Genomic DNA, 22298 nt, shown 5'->3' on the forward strand with positions numbered 1-22298 from the left:
GGAACCCTGCTGGTAACACCAAGAAGAACATAAGATGGCCTTCTGTGGAGGCACTGATGATCTGAGAACCATCTCCACTGTGCGCACCACAGTGCACCTCACTACCACCAGTTCCTGAATAGGAACGCCCTTGTGCGATGAATATAGTCTGACAGAGTCGTGGGGACACACTCACCACTTCACTCAGAGTTGTCCAGGCCTCTGCCGAAGTCTGGTTTGATCTTTGCATATTGCATTTCCCGAAAGATGTGTGGATTCTGGAAACAGAGGAGAGCAGTGAGAAGTGTCATGAGAACATGACCGTGAGGAGAGATTGAGGAGGAGAAAAGGAGGAGTTATGTCTGATGGCCTGAAGACTGAGGGTACAATCTTCAAAAAGGCTTCTCTGAAGGGAAGAGAGTAATCAGTTTTATAAATCAGTCAAAGAGAGAGCAAGAGACATCTCAAAGTACTGCAAAAAAGATTCACACTGGACATTTGGAAAATCTGTGACAGAGGACAGTGAAGGACTGGCATAGATAGCTTGTGATTGAAGTTTGACAAAACCATCATGTCTTTATTTTTACCTTCAGGAGAGATTTCCTCATGAGTTGAATAATGCAGGTAGTGCAGCTAAACAGAACAACACCTTCAGTGAATGAATAATACAACCAAAAACCTAGTCTTGGAAAGATGGAAATAATCCATCATCTTCTACATTAATTCTCCTAGTTAACAGTAGTATTCAGATGGAGTAATTCATCTGCCTATATGTCTCCTTCCTGAATGATCCAATCTATCAGTTTGAGCCAGATGCAGGTTTGACTTTGCCATTCTTCCAGGAGCTCTCTTTCTCCAGCTGTGAGGATGCTGGTATTCCTAAGGAGATGTGAGCCACCCACAGGAAATGAAGGAAAGAAATTATGAATATTTACTTATATAAGCATAACTTACAGTGTGGGTGGACAACGCAAGACCTTCAGAGGATGTTTTGAAAACACATAAGGTTGTTTCCAAGTATCAGACATTCATGCAGCCACTCTGCTTTAACTCCATTGCAAATTTCACGCACAAACTTCTCCAAACTATACAATCCCATGTACAGACAGATAGCCTAGGATGCTGAGTTGTGATGGGATTTCCCTGTTCCTCCCTGGGAGCACTGTGTCTCCCAGGTAGGTTGCTGGAACACAGCTCCAACGTGTGCAGCCAAGCCATGGGGACAGCTGCCCAGCTAGAATGCTTTAAATTACTGCAGCGTTAGTAGGCTTTGAATCTAATCCTAGTTCTCATTTTGGAAGCACTCCTAACCTGGATAGCAAACCTAACCTAGCATCCAGAAAAGATTCCCCTTCAACCATCATTAACCTCCAGCCTAAAAGCCTGTCTTTCCTGCACTATGTGCACATCATTGCCCGGGCTGGGGGCCACCCCAGCGTATGGCAGCCCTTGAGCTTCTGCAAATGCCATTGTCAGGATATTGCCTTTCCAGAAGCAGTAGTTGCTGGGTTGGTTGCACATATGCTGAGCACCATGGACGTTTTGTGGAGCCTGCTCAGTATTCAGGCATTGGAACGGGTTGCCCAGGGAGGTGGTGGAGTCACCCTCCCTGGGGTTGTTTAAGGAAAGGTTGGACGTGGTGCTTATGGACATGGTTCAGTGGGTGACATTGGTGGTAGGGGGACGGTTGGACCAGATGATCTTGGAGATCTTTTCCAACCTTAATGATTCTACGATTCTATGATTTAATCATCTCACAGATTATTAATATTGTGAGAATATTAAATATTTCTTTCCAGTGTTCTCAAACTGTGTGATTTTTATAGAGTGCCACGTGATGCTTGATGTGTTCCTTATAGCCCTTTTTATGTAGAGGTTCTTTTCTGAAAGCAAGATAGATAAGGAGGTCAGACTTGAAGTATGAATCAGTTATAACATGAAGGCTCAAAAAGTAAGGATAGCTTTTAAAAAATAGCTTCAATTTTTTAATTATGACTTTATGATGTCTTTTTTAGAAACCAGTCTCATGATTGCTGGGGAACTTGTAAATAAGTGTTAGGTGCTCCCTCTGGCAGCGCTGGTTTTACTTGCACTGTATTACTTTCCATGTTAGTTATGGTGGAGCAGAGCATGGTAATGAGGAGCTGCTTTGGCTTGGCTTGCCCCAGAGCTGTTAAGAACAGAGCTAGATGATGCTGGGGTAGGATATTTTAAATTATGGAAATAGTACATATATATATATATATATGTATGTCTTAAAAAATGTTTTCTTTTAGTGCCAGTGGGAAGAAAACAGAGAGATAATCTCTTTTTGATTTAGATTATATAAAATGTTATGAAGCAATGTCTAAACTTGGGACCAGTTTTGGCTGTGTAGTGTCCTTAGAATAACTGTCTTTTTGTGATAAGAGTATATGTGCTTTCTCTAATAGATTTACAAAAGCTTGTTGCTGTGTGTATCTGGCGATAAAAGATAAATTGCATGTGGCAGCAATGGCACCAGGCCTTTGAAGGTGTTCTTTCCACTGGAGATTCATCCCATCCTCTGGAGGCAGCAAGCAGTGAGGGGGAGATGAGTACCTCATCTTCTCATTGTGCCCAACTGCCTGGGACCTCTCCCTGACCCTCTAAGACATTGTCGTGTCCTTGTCTTCAGGCTCTTTCCCTTTTCCTTTTGGCCTCTGTCTGACTCTCTCAAGGAGTGTGTGTAAGCACATCAGCAGCTCTTGTGCTGTGGCAACTAGGGTTTCCTTCTCCAAGACGATGGCTGATACTCACTGTATTCCCTACAAGCGTGGGGGGAAAGAGAGGGCTTTGCATTTGTGAGTTTGTGAACTTCACGGAACTGCTGACATTTCAGCTCCAATTTGAAGTTGGTACTGACTTAGAGGAGAAACTGTCAAAGCAAAGTGAAGTGATAAAGCAAATTGTCTGTGATTCAGTGAATGAAAAATCACTCAGAGAAAACAATGATCCGTGCTTTGACATAGTGTGAGAAGCCCTGTTTTGCTGGCAAAGTCTTATTTTGTGATATAAACCCAAGAGCCTCCTGTTTCCAGCCATCAGAGATGATTATAATGTGGGTTGCATAGACAGGAACTAGAGCCCTCCAGTCCTTTTGCTCATATTTTATTTTGGTCAGTGTTTTTTGTCTCTCTCCATTTCCATGACAACTTTAATTGACAAATTTATTCTTCATTATGTTGACAAAAATAGCCTTACTACACAGGTTGATCTGTCCCTATCTATGTTCTTGCTTTTCCTCCTGCTGCTTGGAAACAGTGATATATTATTGTTGGTCTAAGGTTCTTGGAAAATATCTCAGCAGGTATTGAAAAGCAATTAATATTCACAGAAAGATTACTGATTGAGATAGCTTTCACTGCTGCAGCTTTTAAATAGTAGCATATCTTATTAATACCATCAGTCCTAATAAATGCAATTAAAATTGTTGACTAATGAAAATTTTAGTGTTAATTTATATAATAGAGACTTTATACTTGCAATTAGAGCTTTCTTAATTCTGCAACATGTTGTTCAGGGAGAGAGAGAGACTATCATCTCTGATTACATGTCTGTCATTTTGTAAGAAGAAAGCAGTTTTTCAGAGTCTCCCTTGTTAACATCACTAAGAGAATTCTCGAAGCAGCAGCAGCAGCCAAAGTTCTGAAGTGATATTTTAAGTAACTCACTTCAGAAGTCAACAATGTTAAAATGTTTTATATAAGCACTTGCAGTGATGAATCCACTGAATTCAGCATTTGCTGCTGTTCTGTGTGCGGGTAGGAGAGGTGCATCAATTATATTTATCACTGCAAGGACAAGACACTTGGCAGATCAGAATGTGTGGTGTTGCTCTGGTGAATTTCAGTTTCTCATGTTCTGTACACTGCTTTCCAGTTTTCCACAGAAAGCAAGATGTGGCTCTGATTTTAGAGCAATGGCTTCTGCTGCTGAAATTTCTCCACATCAGAGATAATCCACACTTGGAAGCAACATCTGTTGAGTCACTACTTTGCTCACACCCTTCTTCACACAGTTCTCAGTGTCCCTGGCAGTTTGGCATGGAGATGAAGTCAGTCCATTCTGCAGCTATTGAGTGGTATTGCACGTGCTCTACTCTGATCTTTTTTTGTGGAGTTACTGATGAAATTGTGACTTTGGGCAAGGCTTGATTTGTTCCAGAAGCATGTATAGAAATATCTACAAGTAAATCTGTGCCTATAGCTCTGACTCTGGTCCTAGAGCACTTGACCTGTGAAGAAAGGTAGAGGGATTTGTCTTGTATAGTCTGAAGAAGAGACAAACACGCAGCAGCATCATAGCAGCCTACAGCTCTTGGTAGGACAGCTGTGGGATGACTGAGCCAAGCTCTCCTTGTTAGTTGCAGTGAATGTAATAAAAGTTTCAACTGTCACAGATTGCAGCTAGGGTGGTTCAGATCTGACATAATCTTCGCCAAGAGGGTAGTGCAGCTCTACAACAGAGCACCAAGAGGGGCTGAGGAGGCTTCATTTTAGAGTTCAGCATTTTGGTACCATGGCTGACCTAGTCCCAGCACGAGGTTAGACTGGAAACCTCCTGAGGATTTTTCCAACCATTGCATCTGCTATGCTATGAGTGTAATATTCAGCAAACGTCCCGTGTCAATGGCACCCACGGGGATCAGCCTTGTGACTTCTTTCTCTCCATCATCTACTGGTGTTCTCACTGCTGAAAGCACAAACTCATTTGTTATAAGGAGCCCCTTTGACGTGCTTTTTCCCCTGGTTCACTCTCCAGGTTGAAGTAGGGTTCTAAATAAACTCAGTCTGTTAGAAAGACCAAAGTTTAACCCTGCTCTCCTACTCTCATTGGGAAGCCTTTCCAGAGGGACAGTGTGGCTTTCCTTCCATTCCAGCAGAGTGGCCTGCAGTGTCTTCTGCCTTATTTGCAACAGCATCATATCCAAGGCAATCTCTCAGCAGTTCTGTCAGGGCATTTGCATGACTTTCAAAGCCCTTTGGCAAGCGTGTATTTTTTCAGTTGATCTGAACAAGGTATGACACCAGCATTTTTCAAGGCGCTTTCTCGGTTGCTTTCTGTAGCAGAGCTGTATGGGATGTGAGCCGGAGCATTAATGGTGCGGAACACCTCTGCCCATCAAGAAGCTTCTGCTTTGCTCTGAGTATGTCCTTCTGTTTCTATAGCAAATAGCTCATTCACTGTCTTTTATACACCACTTGTCTTTTCCTTTTCATGTTCAACTGCTTGCAGCTTCAGATTATGCAAAATGTGCTGAAGATGTTTGTTTCAGCGAGAATTTTGCTTGAAATCCAAAAGAACCTTACAAGTAGTGCAATATATTTTGCTACCACTTGTATGAAAGATAATTTGGATTCTTTACTTTTCTGCGTAATATTTATAGACACCACTTCTTTACAGTGGCAGGAACATTTAAAAAAAAAAAAGTCTAGCTACATTTTCATTGTAATTATCATTTAGGCACTTCATTGCTCAGCTGTACATCACCTCAGCTACCTATTTCTGCTACAGGCCTGTAGCACCAAGAAGCTAGTCTTTGTATTTGGCATGTAAAAAACTCAGTGATCTTACACCAGCACAGTAGCTTACATGTGTTTATACAAAGCATGTCTATACAAAGGAATCACCTGCCCATTTAAAGATTGGACTGTATCTTAGAGGTCTTTTCCAACCTAAACAATTCTATAATTCTTGGATTTACAGTTTGCATTTAATGAGATTTGTGGCTCCACGGTCACCTCAGCTGCAGGGCGAAGTCCCAGCTTTGCGGCTTCTCACAGTGCGTGCACCAAGCTATGCAGACAGCACCCCAGACCCAAAGGCAGGTTTTACCATCAGATGTGGTTTTGCTGCGCAATCCCCTCTGTTGAAGCAGCAGGGGGACTGTTTGCAGACTTGCAGCTCACGGGAATGCCAGTGGTGTGCTCTCCTGTCAGAGGTGGGCTCACAGTTTCCAGCCCACATTCAAATCACTCATTTCTGGGATAACTCATAGTACCACGTGCTGGCTACCTGAGATTGTTGAGTTCTGGTTTTGAAACAAGGAGAGCAGATTTCCTCTCACTTTGGGTTATGGAAAGCTGCATTGTGGATGACACCAGATTTTCCTGTGTTGTCCCTTCCAAAGTCCCGTGTCGCGGTGCCTGTGCTGCGGGGGAGAAGACCTGGATGCAGATGTGGCTTCATTGGCAGGGGAAGGTCCTCACAGTGATGTGGGTGGGAGCCTCAGGGAAGCTGTGTTAGGTGCAGCATGATTTTAGAGCTGACACTCTGTGGGCAGCCTTGAGACGTTTCAGTTCAGAAGATGCAGGTGGCAAAAAAACCCTCAGAGCATGTACCTTCCGCAAGTATGAAACTGTCCGCAGTCCCCCCCTTGCTGTGGCCTTGCAAATCATCCATGTTGATATCTTTTGCTGTGACAATGTGCTGACAACAGAGCTGGGAAAAGGAGAACGGACAAAATCTGATCTTGGTGGGGTTTTGGTTGTGGTTCCCAGGCTCCAGCTTTGGGCTTTCTAATGGAGCAAAGCATGAGCAGCCAGTAGTGTTAGAAAAACAGTTCAAGTTCAAGGACATGTAGGATTGTTTTTCTGAAGACCTTCCTTGAATTTTCCAGGCTCTCTCATCTATGGAAGAATTCAGAAACCTGGATCGGGATATTGAGGGTTCTGCAAAACGGTGGAAGAAGTTTGTTGAATCTGAGTGTCCTGAAAAGGAGAAGTTTCCCCAGGAATGGAAGAACAAGTCAGCTCTGCAGCGCCTGTGCATAATGAGAGCCATCCGACCCGACCGCATGACCTACGCAGTCAGGTAGGGGCGCTTCTTCACTGGCTCTGTAATGCTCTTGCTTATCAGGCAACATTGGGTCAGTGTTTTCTAGGGAACAGGAGTAATTCAGGAATATGTTTGGATTTATTTATTATGGATTATGAGTTCTGCAAAATGGTTTACTATAAAGGGGTCTTTGTTGAATGAGTCATCTCTGAACTCTGCAAGAGTCATTTAATTCATTTAATTGAAATTTCCTGCTTCAGGAGATCTAACCGTGATATTGCCAGTGGTGAGGGAAGCAGTATACCTAGCACTGAGTGAAGAGCAGAAATGCCAAGCCAGCAATGAGCATCATCATACAGGCATAACACATGCACTAGAGTCTTTTCATAATCAGTGCAACTTCTAGAATTCGTTAAGGTCAATATTAGTTACTAGATTGTTTATGACTGTTGTTCCTTAGGTGCAAGAATAAAGTGCAGAAGTAAAGGGAAATCTCATAGAGGTATTTTGTTGGTTTGTTTTTTTTTCTATAAAATTCAAAATTTATGTGATGCTAGTTCTGAAAGTTGTAGGTGTAAATTATATATTAAAGGTAACTAGGCGAGTCTAAACTTCGTGAACATATGCAAAAGCAATATGCTTGTTCCAGGAGAAACTAAAGTCTTTCACTCCATTAGGACTTGTTTTCTCCTTCTCTGTCCTGGTAGTCTATGATCTGACATTTCTACAAAGCCTCTTACGCCACTGCCTCTCAAATAGTTTATATTGCTCCACCATCTGGCATGTGTGCATATACAGGTGCATGTAGCAGATTGTATTACTCGGTGCATGAGCTACATTTCTGTTTGTGCTTTAAAATGCACAGAAAAATGCAGTCAAGACTTCGAGTGAAGTCTCATTATGGTCAATGTTATTATATTTTATTCAATCAAATGCTATAATTTATCATAATTATGCCATTCTAAACCATCTTCTTTTTCATTAGTTACTCATCTGGGGCTGGACTCTCCATGTGTTCTCTCAGCTGAAAACATTGCTTTTCCTTTTGTTATTTAGCTTGAGTAGAATAAGCTTTTGTCTTTCTGAGCTTTTAAGTGCATATTTTGTTTCAGCAAGTTTAATTTGTTTCTTTCAGTCAAAATAGTGGTACTCTTATAGCTCAAAAATAACTGGAACATAAAGTTTCAATTTCTTTCATACTTCTCTTTTGTGAAAAGGTAAGAGAATCCACATTCTAAACCTTGGCTGGATATTTTTAGAGTTATGTCAAGCTTTTCTGTTTGCACAAGAACTTTTAAATATGGGGTGTTTTTTTGTTTGTTTCTTACATAGAAGTAGGGTAGAACATAAACACTTTCAAATAGTAACAGTTTACATTGCCTTCCCCAAGACTTTGTAGATGTTTGTGACTAAAATTCTTCTTGAAATACAACATGGTCAGAAAGTAGTCCCTAATGTCCTAGGAAGAGCTTTTGTTTAGGCAAGCAAACCTTGTATCCCCAAAGCAAATGCAAAATTATTAGTGGTAATAATGACAGTCAAAATGCCTTTGACTTCCTGACTTCTTCTTAAAAGTATCATACTCTGCAAACCTCTCTTCAGCCAGCAGTCTGGCTAAAGCAGATATTGTTCCATTAGTGAGGAAATATGGTGCTCCTAAGAGATTCAACTCTCTAAAAAACACACGTCTATTCATCTGTCCTTTTCATGTCAGTCAGTAACAGCTCGTAGTCTGATGTAGGGAAAGAAAAGAGGTCTTTGGATTGAATTTAATAGTCAGCATCCCTGATAGGTACCACACAGAAGGCTAATAGTCATCTGGCATCCCTTTTTCCTAATCATCTTCAAAATTGTATTGAGTCTGTGACTGTTCAAAGACTGGGGAACCCTTCGAGCAATGTCCTGGGGAGCTGCATACTCTCACCCTGAGGACTTCAGCCTCAACATTCCTGGTTTAGCCAGTAGCACTTCAACATCATGTGTCTTAACAAATTCATTGAGTTTTTGAGAGTTTCTTCTGCAGTGTCGTTGGATACCACTAGTTGTTTTGCAGTTCGCAACTTGCAGATCTTTTCCTTCTATGTATCAGTTAGGATATCTGTAAATCTATTTGCATTAAATTCCTTACTGATGATTAATGAACTTCACTACAAGTATAGTTGTAACCTTCCTATCTCTCTGAGATAGGTGCTTGACAAGAGCTTAAATGCTGTTAAGGAGTGAAGGAAGAATTCAGTAGCCTAAACATAGGTGATTAGGGTCATTTTAGATACCCTAGAATATTCCTACTTCATCTCCAACTGCTGTTCAGAAAGGTGTTAAGACCTTTTGTGTCTCATGTCATATGTACCAGCATCATGCAGATGGTCTAGAAAGCTATTTGCTATCTAAAATGAGATGGTTACCATCCTCCCTACACCTTGCATTTACCTGCCTTGAAAGTTAGATTTTTCAGTCACTCTGCTTAGCAGGTCCCTGGGGATATTAGTGTAGGGTGTTTTATTCTCTAGGTTTAAGGAGCCATCAGGAGAAACCACTCTTGTCCTGACTCACTCTGCAGAGCATAGGTGAGGTCAGTGCTCTACTGTCCATCACCAAGAACCTTAACTTTCTCAAGAAGGAATTCCAAGTGTAAAGACCTATTTCACACTTCAGTCTTACTGAAGAACATCATCAAGGGGCTTGTTGCAACACCTTGTGCTACCATGCTTCCACATGCACAATGAGGTTAGATCAGTCCAGCAGCTGGCAGGGTGTAATTTCACAGAATCACAGAATCACGGAATGGGTAAGGTTGGAAGGGACCTCCAGAGATCACCTAGTCCAACCACCCTGCTCAAGCAGGATCACCTAGAGCACATTGAGCAGATGGCATCCAGGCAGGTTTTGAATATCTCCAAAGAAGGAGATTCCACAGCCTCTCTGGGCAACCCGTCCCAGTGCTCTGTCACCCAAACCATAAAGAAGTTCTCCCTCATATGGTGATGAAACCTCCTGTGGTTCAATTTATACCCGTTACCCCTTGGCCTATCACTGGCTACCACTGAGAAGAGTTTGGCCCCAGCCTCTTTATGTTGTCCCCTCAGGTATTTGTAGGGATTGATGAGATCCCCTCTCAATCTCCTCTAGGCTAAACAGGCCCAGCTCACTTATAGGACAGATGCTCCAATCCCTGAATCATCTTTGTGGCTCTTCGCTGTACTCTCTCTAGATGTTCTACATCCCTCTGGTACCAGGGAGCCCAGAACTGCACACAGTATTCCAGGTGTGGCCTCACCAGGGCTGAGTAGAGGGGAGGATCACCTCTCTCCACCTTCTTTCCGCATTCCTCCTAATGCAGGCTAGGATCCCATTGGCCTTCTTGGCCACAAGGGCACACTGCTGGCTCATGGTTAACTTGCTGTCCACTACTACCCCCAGGTCCCTCTTCTCAGAGCTGCTCTCCAGCAGGTCAGCCCCCAGCCTGTACTGGTGTTTGGGGTTGTTCCCCCCCAGGTGCAGGACCCTGTACTTGCCCATGTCGAACCTCATGAGGTTCCTCTCTGCCCAAATCTCCAGCCTGTCCAGGTCCCTCTGAACAGCCACACAGGCCTCTGGTGTCTCAGCCACTCCTCCCAGCTTTGTGTCATCTGCAAACTTGTGGAGAGTGCACCGTGTCCCTTCATCCAGGTCGTTGATGAATAAGTTCAACAACACTGGACCCAGTACTGACCCCTGGGGGGCACCAATAGCCACTGGCCTCCAACTAGATTTGGCACTGTGAGCGCAACCCTCTGAGCTCTGCCACCCATCCAGTTCTCAATCCAGCCCACTGTCCACTCATGGATCCCAGACTTCTGGAGCTTGCCCAGGAGGATGTCATGGGAGACAGTGTTGAAAGCCTTGCTGAAGTCAAGGTAGACAACATCAACTGTTCTCCCCTCATCCATCCAGTGAATCATCTCATTGCAGAAGGCTATCAGGTTGGTTAAATATTGACTTCCCCTTGAGGAATCTGTTGACTGCACCTGATCCACATGCTTAGAGTTGGCCTCAAGGATGAGCTGCTCCATTACCTTTCCAGGGATAGAGGTAAGGCTGACTGGCCTGTAGTTGCCTTGGTCTTCCTTCTTGAAGACTGGATTAATGTTGGCTTTCTTCCAGTCCTCAGGCACCTCTTCTGTTCTCCAAGACCTTTTAAAGATGATAGAGAGAGGCTCACCAGTTCCCTCAGCACCCTCAGGAGCATCCCATTGGGGCCCATAAATCTGTGAGTGTCTAGCTTGCCTAAATAACCTCTAACCCAATCCTCTTCAACCAGGGGAAAGTCTTCCTCTCTCCAGGTTTTCTCTCGTTTCCAGGCTTGGTAGTACATGGGGGCTAGCCTTAGCAGTGAAGACTGAAGCAAAGAAGGCATTCAGTGACTCCACCTTCTCTGTATCCGCCGTCACCGAGGCACCCGCCTCATTTAGCAGTGCACCCATATTTTTCTTAGTTTTCCTTTTGTTGCTGATGTATTTGAAGAAGCCCTTCTTGTTATCCTTGATGTCTCTTGCTAAATTTAATTGTAACTGGGCCTTGGCCTTCCTCATTGCATCCCTGTGTTCTCTGACAATGTTCCTATAGTCCATCCAAGGAGTCTGTCTCTTCTTCCACATCATGTACACTTTTTTCTTCTGTTTAAGTTTTCCGAAGAGCTCCATGCCCATCCATGCAGGTCTCCTGCACCCCTGGCTTGACTTCTTTCTTGTAGGAATGCACTGATCCTGAGCTTGGAGGAAGTGGTGCTTGAATGTTAGCCAACTCTCCTGGACCCCCTTTCCCTCTAGGGCCCTGGCCCAGGGGATTCTTCCAATTAGGTCCCTGAAGAGGTCAAAGTTAGCTCTCTTCAAGTCCTTCCCTGAGGGATGGACCTTTGAAACAATGTTGTATGACTGTGGACTCTGGCAACTGGCACCTTCTGCCACGGTTATGGACTTAACTGGACTCCTCAGCTAAAGGATCTCTGTCAGCCATGGCTTCATATAATGCAGAGAAGCTGCAAGCCACTCATATGTCTAAACAGGATGCTTTTTCTTTTCTTCTGGTACTATTTCACAAGTCCTACTGCTTATACTGTGGACCACTCCTATGAATACATTATCTGAAAGACATCAAGGCTTTCATGGAGCCAGGGCCTGATGTAGAACAAGAATGTTGTGACTTTGTATCTCATGGACTTCATTAGATTTTTGTGGACTGAAGCTCTCCAGCAGCTCTTTAGCAAATCTGTGCCCAAACCAGAGAAATCTACTTTTAAGAGGTACCAAACAAATTGGAATTTCTTTCTTTGCAATCCCTTTGGCATTTCTATTCCAGCTGCCTTTCACTAGTCCTTGAAGGAGTCTCTCAGGTCTCTTAGAATTTGGCTGCCTTATTCTGGTATCGTCCCCCAGTTCAAAACTGGTCGATGCTTTTGTTCCTCTTGTACCGAGGTTTTCAAAAGGCCTTAGTCATGCACCTTTGCTATAAAAGCAACTGCTCCTTCCTGGGGTTTGAATATAATGCCTCTTCCTTTGAATCAATGTTCACTGTGTCATCTTTTATAAAGCAGTGATTTTTGGTAAGCTCACCCCAGGGAAATTCACCCTGAACGTTCTCGATACGCTGCCTGCTGTTCAGGCCGCTCCTGTTTGCTCAGTTGTATTTTTCCTTGTGACTCTCGTGCAGAGGCTCAGCTGCATGTGCTGGATATTCTTAGGGCTCTTCCCTTTTATCCTTCCAGAACAAAGTAATTTTCTAAATCACCCGGACTTTTTGTGGCTTTTGGTGATACATCTGAAGTAATGCTGTTGCCTCTCAAATGCTGTGTGGATTACAAAGTATGCTGCAGTTTTCTATACATTAACTTAACTATTTCTTCTCCCTGTTATATCTGTGTCAGAACCAAGCTAGTACTGAACTGTACTGAACTTCTGCATACAGTGCTGGGTGGGTAGGTCCCACTGTTTGTCCTTATAATTTTGTCGTTTCTCAGATACTTGTGTGCCATGTGTCATTTTACACCTGTTAAAAGTACCAAACGTTGATAGTGAGAGGTCCCAGAGCCCATTCTGCAGACCCTCTCTAAAATGATTTTATACCCATTTTTTTCATGAAGTTTCTCATTTGTTTGAATCAGCAAAATTAAAATGAATTAATTATTTGCAGGGGAATCTTTCTTTCCTAAACAATAGTAGACTAGCAAAATTTCTTTTTCTTTCTGGCAGAGATTTTGTAGAAGAAAAGCTTGGCAGTAAATATGTGGTAGGGAGATCCCTGGATTTTGCAACATCCTTTGAGGAATCAGGACCTGCAACCCCAATGTTTTTTATCCTGTCTCCAGGAGTTGACCCACTGAAGGATGTGGAGAAACAAGGTAAATAAATCATGTCTGTAAGCATACCACAGAATTGTGTTCTATCTTCTCCGTAATTATCTTGGCATGACATTTTATTATTTTTTTTTCTCATCTGTTTGTAGATAATGGAGTAATCTGGTAAAAACAGATAATTGTGAGACAATGTGATTGTTTCTTTTTTCTTTCTTTTTTTTTTTTTGTAAATAAAGACTTTTGGATTTTCATCTAAAGTTTAATTTAAACTTGTCTCTTTCCTGCAATGCTGAGATTCCCAGTGTGGTTCACACAGCAACGATCTCTGAGTTGGTCTTGTACACAACCTATAATTTACATCAGAGATATCTAATACGCTGTCAGATAGCTAAAAATAAGCAACAGCTCCTTGTAACATTCTGCTGGTTAGTGGCAGAGTTTCTAGTTTTTAATCCCATCCTTCCTGAGTGGTTTTTGGTGTGGATGTTATGAGGTAGTGCTGTCAGCTGGCTTCATAGCCCAAGTGGCATCTCTGAATTGCCTTGTTTGAGAAGCCAGTGATTGCCGTGGAACACCAAGTGCTGTAGTCAGTGCCTGTGCTCTGAAGCTACCAACATACAGAATTTTGCTTCAGGTCTCAGCTCCACTGTGGATGCATTACGGTTTTCAGCCTGAACATGGCAATTACAGTACATCAGGAAATGGGGTCAGCTTCTCACTGGACCACTGCCAAATTGAGGTCACTGCAGTCAGTTCTTTTGAGACTGTTGCAGCAGAGGAGCTCCATCCTTCTGGAGCAGAGGGCCAGATACCCTTGGGTATTTCTTTAGGGCTGCTCCGGGTTTCCACTGTGCTCATCGGATGTCTTTTCTCCCTTTCTCCTTTTCCAGTCATGCATTTCTCACATCTCTAAGACCATTGCTCCTGGTCAAGCCCCAGTGCTAACGTACATCTAAACTGTATGAATTACATATCAGATGATCAGTAGAGCTGTTGGCCAGTTTTTAGCAGGCAGGTCTTTAGACTAAACCTCAGCAGGGCTGGCAGCCCCAGCAGAGTCACCAGTAACACAGAACTAAACCATCATTCAGGTGAGAGGTGGCTGACCACTTCATTCTTGAGCTGTGGGTTCATTTTCCTCTCCGTGATGCACATTCTGGGTCCTCCCAAATAATGTCCAAGTCAGTCCCAGGCCAGATGGTGGTATTTGGTCATGGGCAGCTCCTGGGCTTTGCACTGTGTTTTGGTCTCTTTCTGCCCTGGTATCAGGTCTCATTACTGTGAATTGAAGGGGACCCCATGAGGAAGGTGTTGTCTTGTGCCTGTCTTCCTGTTGGAGCCACACTGGTGATCCGGTCTCTCCTGTGATATTTTCTTGTACGGGAGATCGAGCGCTAAAATCCAGCCACAAGTGGTTTAATTGGAATTGTAAAGATATGTGTAGTTGAGTACCTGGGGTTAGTCAGCTAGAAAAGTTACAGCTAGTGTAAGTGAAAAAAATAGACAAACTGAAGCCATTGCTTAAGTGCAGCTACACTAGCCTTCAAGTCTGCCTCGCTGGGGTTTGGTCCATATTCATTTTTCAGTATTTTCTCTGCCCTTCATTAAGTTTTATTGAAGTGCATGTCTGGCTTGATAAGGCTTTTGAGTGGAGGATGACTTCTTCCAGATGCTGCCCTCTCATGGGGCCTTTCCTTTGCAATATGGGGAGGACCCTGAAGCAAACACTGTTGGTCTCGGAAAGCTTCCCGTGTCCCTGCTGAGGACAGCCTACCTGCCCTGTGCCCTCTCCTCTCCCCACCAGCAAGGAGGAAGTCTGGCATCATCTTTCGTGAGGCAGACGGTGAAGGCTCACCGTGTGTCCCTCTGCAGTCCATTCCCATCCATGATGGGGAAATAACAACTGTGTTTTATTTACATGATTAACCACCTGGTTTAGGGCGGTACCTACCTTCTGTAAATTTGCCCCATCCCTTCTTGAGAGGGTGAGTCCTGAGGGCAGAGTTACTCTGTGAGGAGTGGATCAGCAGCTCTCAAAGTTGGTAGCAACCAGAGATGGTGAGAAAGAAATAGTGGAAGTTCTCAAATATGGGTAATGCTGTGTCCTAGGGGTTTTTCTGTAGTAAGGCTAAGCAGAAAACCTGAGCAACTGGAAGGGTTTGGATGTTTATATATCACCATCTGTTTCCAATCTTGTACCAAGAGCTGCATCCTCAGTCTTGTTAGACAAATCTTTTCCTTGTTTTACTATAAAACTTATCTGCTTTCAGCAGGAATTAAGGGTGCGTGTGCTGTCTGCCTGTAGAGATACGTGTAGTCAACGCCAAGAGATCAGCACATGGGGGCTCCCTGGCTGTGCTGAATGCATCCTGCCACACTGCGTGGTGCCAGCGTGGACGTTTGTGGGGTTGCTTCCCTGCGGGAGCAAAACGTAGTGCTCATCCTCCAAAGGAGGAGCCCAGAGGAGCATCAGGGACAAAATGAAGAAACACTAAATAGCTGCTAATTCTTCCTACAGAGCAGCATATTAAAATATATGGTCTTTGGGGTTCCCACCATGCACTGTGTGGGCCCCGGTGCATGAGATGGTCTGCAGTGGTCCTGCAGGTCCTGGAGCACCCTTTCTGATGGGCTCTGCTGCAGCCCGCCAGCCATGGGCCTTCCTACAAGCATAGTGGTACAACTGGTGGCATCTACACACAGCCAAAATCCAAGATGAAAACAGAAGGGTGGCTGATTCCTAAATCTGAGAAACATGGGAGCCTTGGTCTAGGTCACAAGACTCTCACACAGATTTTGTTTCTGCTGCCTGCTCAAAACCAAAAGGGTTCCTAACCTCACTGCTGGTTTGAGCATGCATTCTCGTGGCACATTTCCCCACTGAACGATATCTTGTTCAAAGACTATTTAATCAGCAGGAAATGATTTTAATTTCTACCACTGTAAAATATGTTTTTATACAAGGTTGCAGGGGAATAGTGTTCTTTAAACAAGAGGCACTTTGTAATAATGTACCTTTGTGTTGATGCTGCTCTGCAATTAAAAGTAGTTTGGAAGAAGCCACTGCTGTTTTCAGTGCTTTGGCAAGGAGTGTGTGAGAGACAAGATAACTCTTGTAAGAAGTGTGATAGCTCTTCTGTGAGGGTTTTTGATAAGGCTGAACTCAGCCAGGCTGCTGCTGCCTGAGCTCGGCTGTGCTGCATGCCATTCCAGTTAAAAAGTGCTGAACATTGCTTTTTTTTTTTTTTTTTTTTTTTTTTTTAGGGAAAAAACTTGGTTATACATTTAACAACAGGAATTTCCACAATGTCTCCCTTGGACAAGGTCAAGAGGTAGTTGCTGAACAAGCTCTAGATTTGGCTGCAAAGGAGGGTCACTGGGTCATCCTTCAGGTACGGTGTCTTTGGAAACAGCTCTGCCATCCTCCCGGGTTCCCTGGCACTGATCGAATTAACAAGGGCTGGCTATCATGCCAGTCTGGTGGGGGATGGGACAAAGCATTATCTGCATGTTCAAAACTGCCAGTTTCCACCTGTTTCTTGCTGTTATCTATTGTTTTTATCAGACTTTATCTTGGTTCTCTTGCTCTTGAGCCCTCAATGGAGTGTGTAGTTGCAGGGAGTCCTCTGAGAGAAGGTTGTGCTACACCTGACTGTGGTTTTATTTGCTCCACAAATACATTAAGAGCTGTTCCTGAGAGCTGTTAGATGGGTTCTCTTTTGACCGTTCAAAACCTGCAATGTATTTAAATGAGCAAAAAGAATGTGTGCTCTGCCGCAGGAAAGGCAGAGGCTGTCTGCAGTGGAGCTGTTGCCTTTATGCATCCCAAAACAGGTAGATGCTTAAAGCCGTCTTCAGAACTCAGCAAAATGTTGCCAAGTGTTTTAGGGTGCAAGGGGAGTTCTGTCTTCACCACGTGCTCTCTGGAGTCACTTATTCTGTGAGTGCTTTGGTTTGCTAATATGCAATCAGTGATACCAGCTTTCTTTGCAGGTCTTGGGAATCCCTTTGATTTCCTTGATGTGGATTTTATAAACATTTATTATCACTGAATTGTTTGTATAAGGTTTAGGTTAAGACAATGCTTGGAGTCCTGATCTGAGCCTACGGGCCTGATTTTGGATTTAAATTAATGCCACTGATATTTTGATCTTTCTTCATGCTCTTGCTGCAAGCTTCCTCCAAGGCAGACAATTCTGAGCTTTTCCAGAGCTCTTAACATAGACAGCTGCAATGCTAGCCTCCGCCTTTGAGATGGTGGTGAAACTAAGCAGCTTTATAAAATGTCTTCCATTCAGTACTGCAAAGTGAACTTCTCTCCTCTCCTCTCCTCTCCTCTCCTCTCCTCTCCTCTCCTCTCCTCTCCTCTCCTCTCCTCTCCTCTCCTCTCCTCTCCTCTCCTCTCCTCTCCTCTCCTCTCCTCTCCTCTCCTCTCCTCTCCTCTCCTCTCCTCTCCTCTCCTCTCCTCTCCTCTCCTCTCCTCTCCTCTCCTCTCCTCTCCTCTCCTCTCCTCTCCTCTCCTCTCCTCTCCTCTCCTCTCCTCTCCTCTCCTCTCCTCTCCTCTCCTCTCCTCTCTTTTTTCCCCTCTAATGGGGAGTAGTTGCTGTATAGGATCTCTTTTAACATCAGTGACCATGTCTGTTGATTCAGTGCTAGCAGATGAGTAGTGTGGGCCTCAGTGTTTTTGTTTCACCCATTCACATCTCTGGCAGGCAGAGCAATCAGTAAAAGGTCTCAGTGGACGCTGAATGTTCAATCAGAAGAGCTGCAGAAATGAGATTTGTATGAAAGAAGGATTTTGATGGTCGAGCTAACTGGCTTTCCAGCAACACCTGCCAAGTGTGACTATCTCCAGTGGCACAGAGCAGACAGGCTCCCCTGGGAGCTGACAGAAGAGTTTAATGCAGCTGGCTGCTGGCAGGTTTTGAAGCAAACTGCATGAGGCAAACTCAGGGGGCATGGCAGTGGTGGCGAGGACAGGCTGCTGGATGCCAGCGCTGGGTCTCGCTGGGGTCAGTCAGTCACCTGGGATTTTCTCTGCTGTGGTCACAAAACTGATAAAACTTCATACACATAGACATCCTAGTACAATGTTGTGATTGGTTTAGCAGAAAGTAATGTAGACAAGACTGATTCAAAACAGAGATCAGAGCTCTTTCTTCGTGTTCTCGTAGTCACCAACCTTCTGAGCAATCCAGGCAGGGCCCCACGGGGAGGTGGGTGTCGTGCGTTGGTTCACTCTCAGGACAGACTTGGGAACATCAAGCGGGTGTTTGAGGCAGGCAGTACCATTTCTCTCCAGTTTCTGCCTTTGGTGTGTTGGTTAGGCATGTGGAGTGACAACAGGGCAATGGATCTTACCTGTCACACAGAAGGGCCAAGCTGCTCCACTCCAGACTGTGCCACTGTATTTCACTTCACGCCCCCATTTCTTTCCAAGGCTTTGATCTTTATGTAAAATGAGGAGAAGGGAAGGGAGAGCAGGCTGAGGTGCTAAATAGGTATTCCCTAAATTGGGCGGGTTGGTCTCAACTCTTTTGTGGTCAGCAGAAATCCATCTGAAATCAGATGGCCCTCTGGGCAAACTGTTTTGCAAGGTTGAACAAATGTTTTTTTTGAGGCTGAAATGCTGACCACTCCAGATATTGATAAATCAGTATCCAAACTCATCACAGCAGGAATGAATGAGAATCCCACAAAGGAGTCTCCTGTTGTTTTAGTCATAGGTGGATCATGGCAAATATTTGCCATATGGCAGTTTATTTGACAAGGTCTTTCCTTCAAGGTTTTTGATGACAGATACCTTACAGACAGCTTCAGGAGTGTTTGTAGATCAGTTACACAGGACCTGGAACGACATAGACAACTCAATATGCAAAAATGCCCCAGAATTTATAAATCATCACAATAATAATAGGAGAGTGGAACAGAGCAGATTTCAAGAGGCAGTCAGGGTAATTTTACCCACGTTAATCAAACTCATTGTTTGGAGGCTGTATGCCACCCACGGGACAGCTACATGCAGGCTTCCCATTTGCTGTTGAGCAGACAAAAAACAGCTGTTAGGTTCACTTCTGCATTTTATTGTCCACTGATCAACTCTTCAGGTAACGTGGAGTAAAGCTCCCCTGATAACCACTGAACTTGCTGACTCATATAAACCCGTACACATGCTTTCCAAGACAAACACTTGATATGGTCACCTAAATGGCTTTTACGCATGTAGTTCATTACCGGTCTTTGATTGGAACCAGAAATAATGATAGTCAAGTACTATGAGTAATAAAGAGTCGGGGAGTTATGTTTGTGGGAATCAGTTGTTAAGGGACATTGAAACAGTTGGGAAGGCCTTGCTGTTTTGCAGCAGCAGGATAACTGTTCTTACGTCAGGAAGGGCTGCTGATGTGGGACTGATCCTTTCTGAATTGTAATGACTGGCCAGTGTTACCCCCTGAAAGGAAACCAGCATCGTAGGAGGCAGATTAAGGAAAGCAGCATCTGTGTTTCTCCTGGGAACCTGAAAGTTTTTCAGCTCACCCTAAAAATGGAGGTTTCCAGGAATGAGTCGTTTGACAAGGCAGAACATCAGAAAGCACCAGTCATTCATTCTCATGGAAAGAAGAGTGTTCTCCTGCTGCAGGGCCTGACCGGTGGGGCTTCCTGATTCTCTAGTACCAGCACTGCCCCTGCCTCCCCTGAGCTGCAGCCCCTTGTTGCAGTGCCTACACCAGTATTATTGGGTGGCACAGATGATGAGAGAATCAAGTCCATGGATAAAACTGTTTGCTAAAAACAGAGATGGTCCAACTGCAGAATAGGAGACTATCTACGGCAAAAGCACAGCTGCTGCAGGAGGACATAGGACATGTTACCTGAGCGGCACAGAGAAGAACCCCAGCACAAGCCCAGCAGCTACTCTTTTCTGAGTTGTTTGTTGGCATGGAAGAATCAAGGAAGATCTTTGAGCTCCTCTGAAATCCATTTAATATCAGGTTTAGCATCTGGGTCTCCTTAGAAACAGTTCATAGATTTGTAGGGGTTTAAAACATATTTTTCTGGCCATAATAAGAACACAGGATTTTGATCTGGAACTTTCACCTTAGGCAGGTATACCATCTAACCATAGCATGGCATTGAGCTTCCAATGTTGTCTGTCAAATACAATTTGAAGTGTTCATAAAAATTGGTGGAAAGAAGTTTGCTGTGGAGGTGGGACAACAATGGAACTACACCTGAAAAACTGAAGAAAGTCTTAGATTTTTCATATTCATTTAGATTTTTGCACAAAATCACATTTTTCTCAAGACTTTTTGTTGCCATAAGAATTTTGGACCTGCCTTTTAGGCAAGCCCTTTTTGTAACCACACTGTGTCAGTCTGTAGTAGAAGATTTAAGGAAAAAGTGTCTTAGCTGAGAAGCTTTCTGAACGCTTGGTGGTGGCTGTAACAGAGCTTACAGAGCATACAAAATGGGGGCTTTTTCATCTGGTGACCCTCCGCAGCAAGTTTCACTACAGAACTGATCTCTGGGGCTGTCAAGCAGCTACACCATACCTGGTTAACGTGTTGCTTGATCATTACAAGATAGAGGCAGCAGCAGAAGTTGATCCTGAAGCAGCAAGAGCAGTTTTTAAGTCTGTATTCAGACTGTGTGGCAAGAGTTGTGGCTGTATGGGTGGGAGAGCTGAGGTGCAGAAGGGAACCTGAGGAGGGTGCACATCTGTTGACTCACCCCACTCCTGAAGGTGTTTAATTCCCATTAGTGGAAATCACGTGCACTAAATATCTCCAGTGCAGACTTGAGTGACCATTCCAGAACGTCTTAAAAAAAAAAAAAAAGTAAAGAAACCAAAGCTAGCCCTTGGCCTCTAAGTTTCAGTTTTGACAAGTTGACATCATCTTCTAAGAAAAATCTACCAGAAGCGTCCTGGCCAGCTTTATTGTGCTCTACTTGGGCCATAGCTCTCTGCTAGCGCCCAGCAGGCAGTAGCCAGCAAAGGTTTGGTCTCTTGTTAGGTCACTAAAATCTGCTAACAGCAGTTCAAATGGTCTTCATCTCCATGCATAAGAAACTGAGACAAAACAAACAAACAAACAACAAAACAAAACAAAAAGCTTTTAAAGCAGATTTTGTCAAGCATGAAACCCCACTGCTTTGGCATGCTGAAAATCCATGAAGAACATCAGGAAAAAAACAGGTAAATGTGAATAAATGCGCATATTAGTATCTTACCCCTCCACCACCACCTTAATGTTTCTCTTGGGTTGAAAGAAAATGTAAATAGTGTTTGGATTCTTATTAATAAGGTTGTGAGAAATGCAGGTTCTGTCATGTTACAAGCTGTGGGATACTCTTGCAGGTCATTTACTGAGAAAACAGGTTTTCTTTTCAAGAGTTTCCAAATGCTATATATTTCTTTTGCCCTGAGGAGAAAGAAACTCTCTTTTATTCTTACTTTTTAAGATGTGAGATGGAGTTGCATGCAAACGTTCAGGTGATGGAAACCAGCTCATTTCACAAAGGCTTGTGGTGTGTCATTTGGATGGGAATAGCCAGCTCAGCCAGAGAAAAGCACTTCCCCTCCTGCAGGTTCACACAGGACTTTTCTGAGAGGTGGATGTGCTTACATGGAGCATCTCTTGCAGATTGTGCAGAGACCTGGGCGTCCTGGGCGTCACACAGGAGGCACATTCAAGCAGGAGGAGATCTGGCAGTTGGACTGAGCATTTGTTTACAGCCTGTCCTCTTGCCTGAGTTTCTCTGAAATACGTGAGGGGTGCCCGGCAGCTGCAGCAGTGTGACCACTGTGCACAGTGGGGGTCCCAACTAAACTGTGCTGCCACGTGCAGCACCTCCTTGCTGCAGCACTGGGGCTCTTCTGGGCAGAGGGTTGTCACCTCTTGGGCATCCTTCATGTGCATCAATCCCTTGGTTCCTTCATGTTTCCTACCTTCCCAGCTATGTCTTTAGGGCTGGAATGATGGGAAAGCAGCCCACAGTAGGGCATTATCCTTGGAAAGGATGGTGGGGGAGCACAGGCCTGTAGCAGCTTGGTGTTACATGCACAGTTTTACACATACACCAGGTACCACCTTCCTCTCCAAAGCCTTCCATGCATTGGAAGAGGGGTAGCATTCAGTTCTAAAGGGGAGATAGAGCTAATTGTCAGTTTGTTCCTTATGGTAAGTTC

At 44.1% G+C, this 22298-nt stretch overlaps 1 protein-coding gene across 6 annotated transcripts in view; it reads left to right on the forward strand.

Moving 5' to 3' along the window:
• The window catches only part of DNAH9 (dynein axonemal heavy chain 9), a 220124-nt gene that overhangs the window by 140836 nt on the left and 56990 nt on the right, over nt 1-22298 (forward strand). For 5 of the 6 annotated variants that reach the window (XM_083804841.1, XM_083804842.1, XM_083804844.1 and 2 more), the window contains 3 exons: nt 6620-6813; nt 13005-13153; nt 16373-16500. In XM_083804841.1, the coding sequence (XP_083660967.1) occupies nt 6620-6813; nt 13005-13153; nt 16373-16500 (471 nt within the window). The remainder of the gene's footprint in view (nt 1-6619; nt 6814-13004; nt 13154-16372; nt 16501-22298) is intronic. The other variant, XM_083804846.1, reaches the window with a different exon arrangement.

The sequence above is a fragment of the Anser anser genome, assembly GCF_964211835.1.
Source record: "Anser anser genome assembly, chromosome: 19".
Classification (NCBI taxonomy): domain Eukaryota; kingdom Metazoa; phylum Chordata; class Aves; order Anseriformes; family Anatidae; genus Anser; species Anser anser.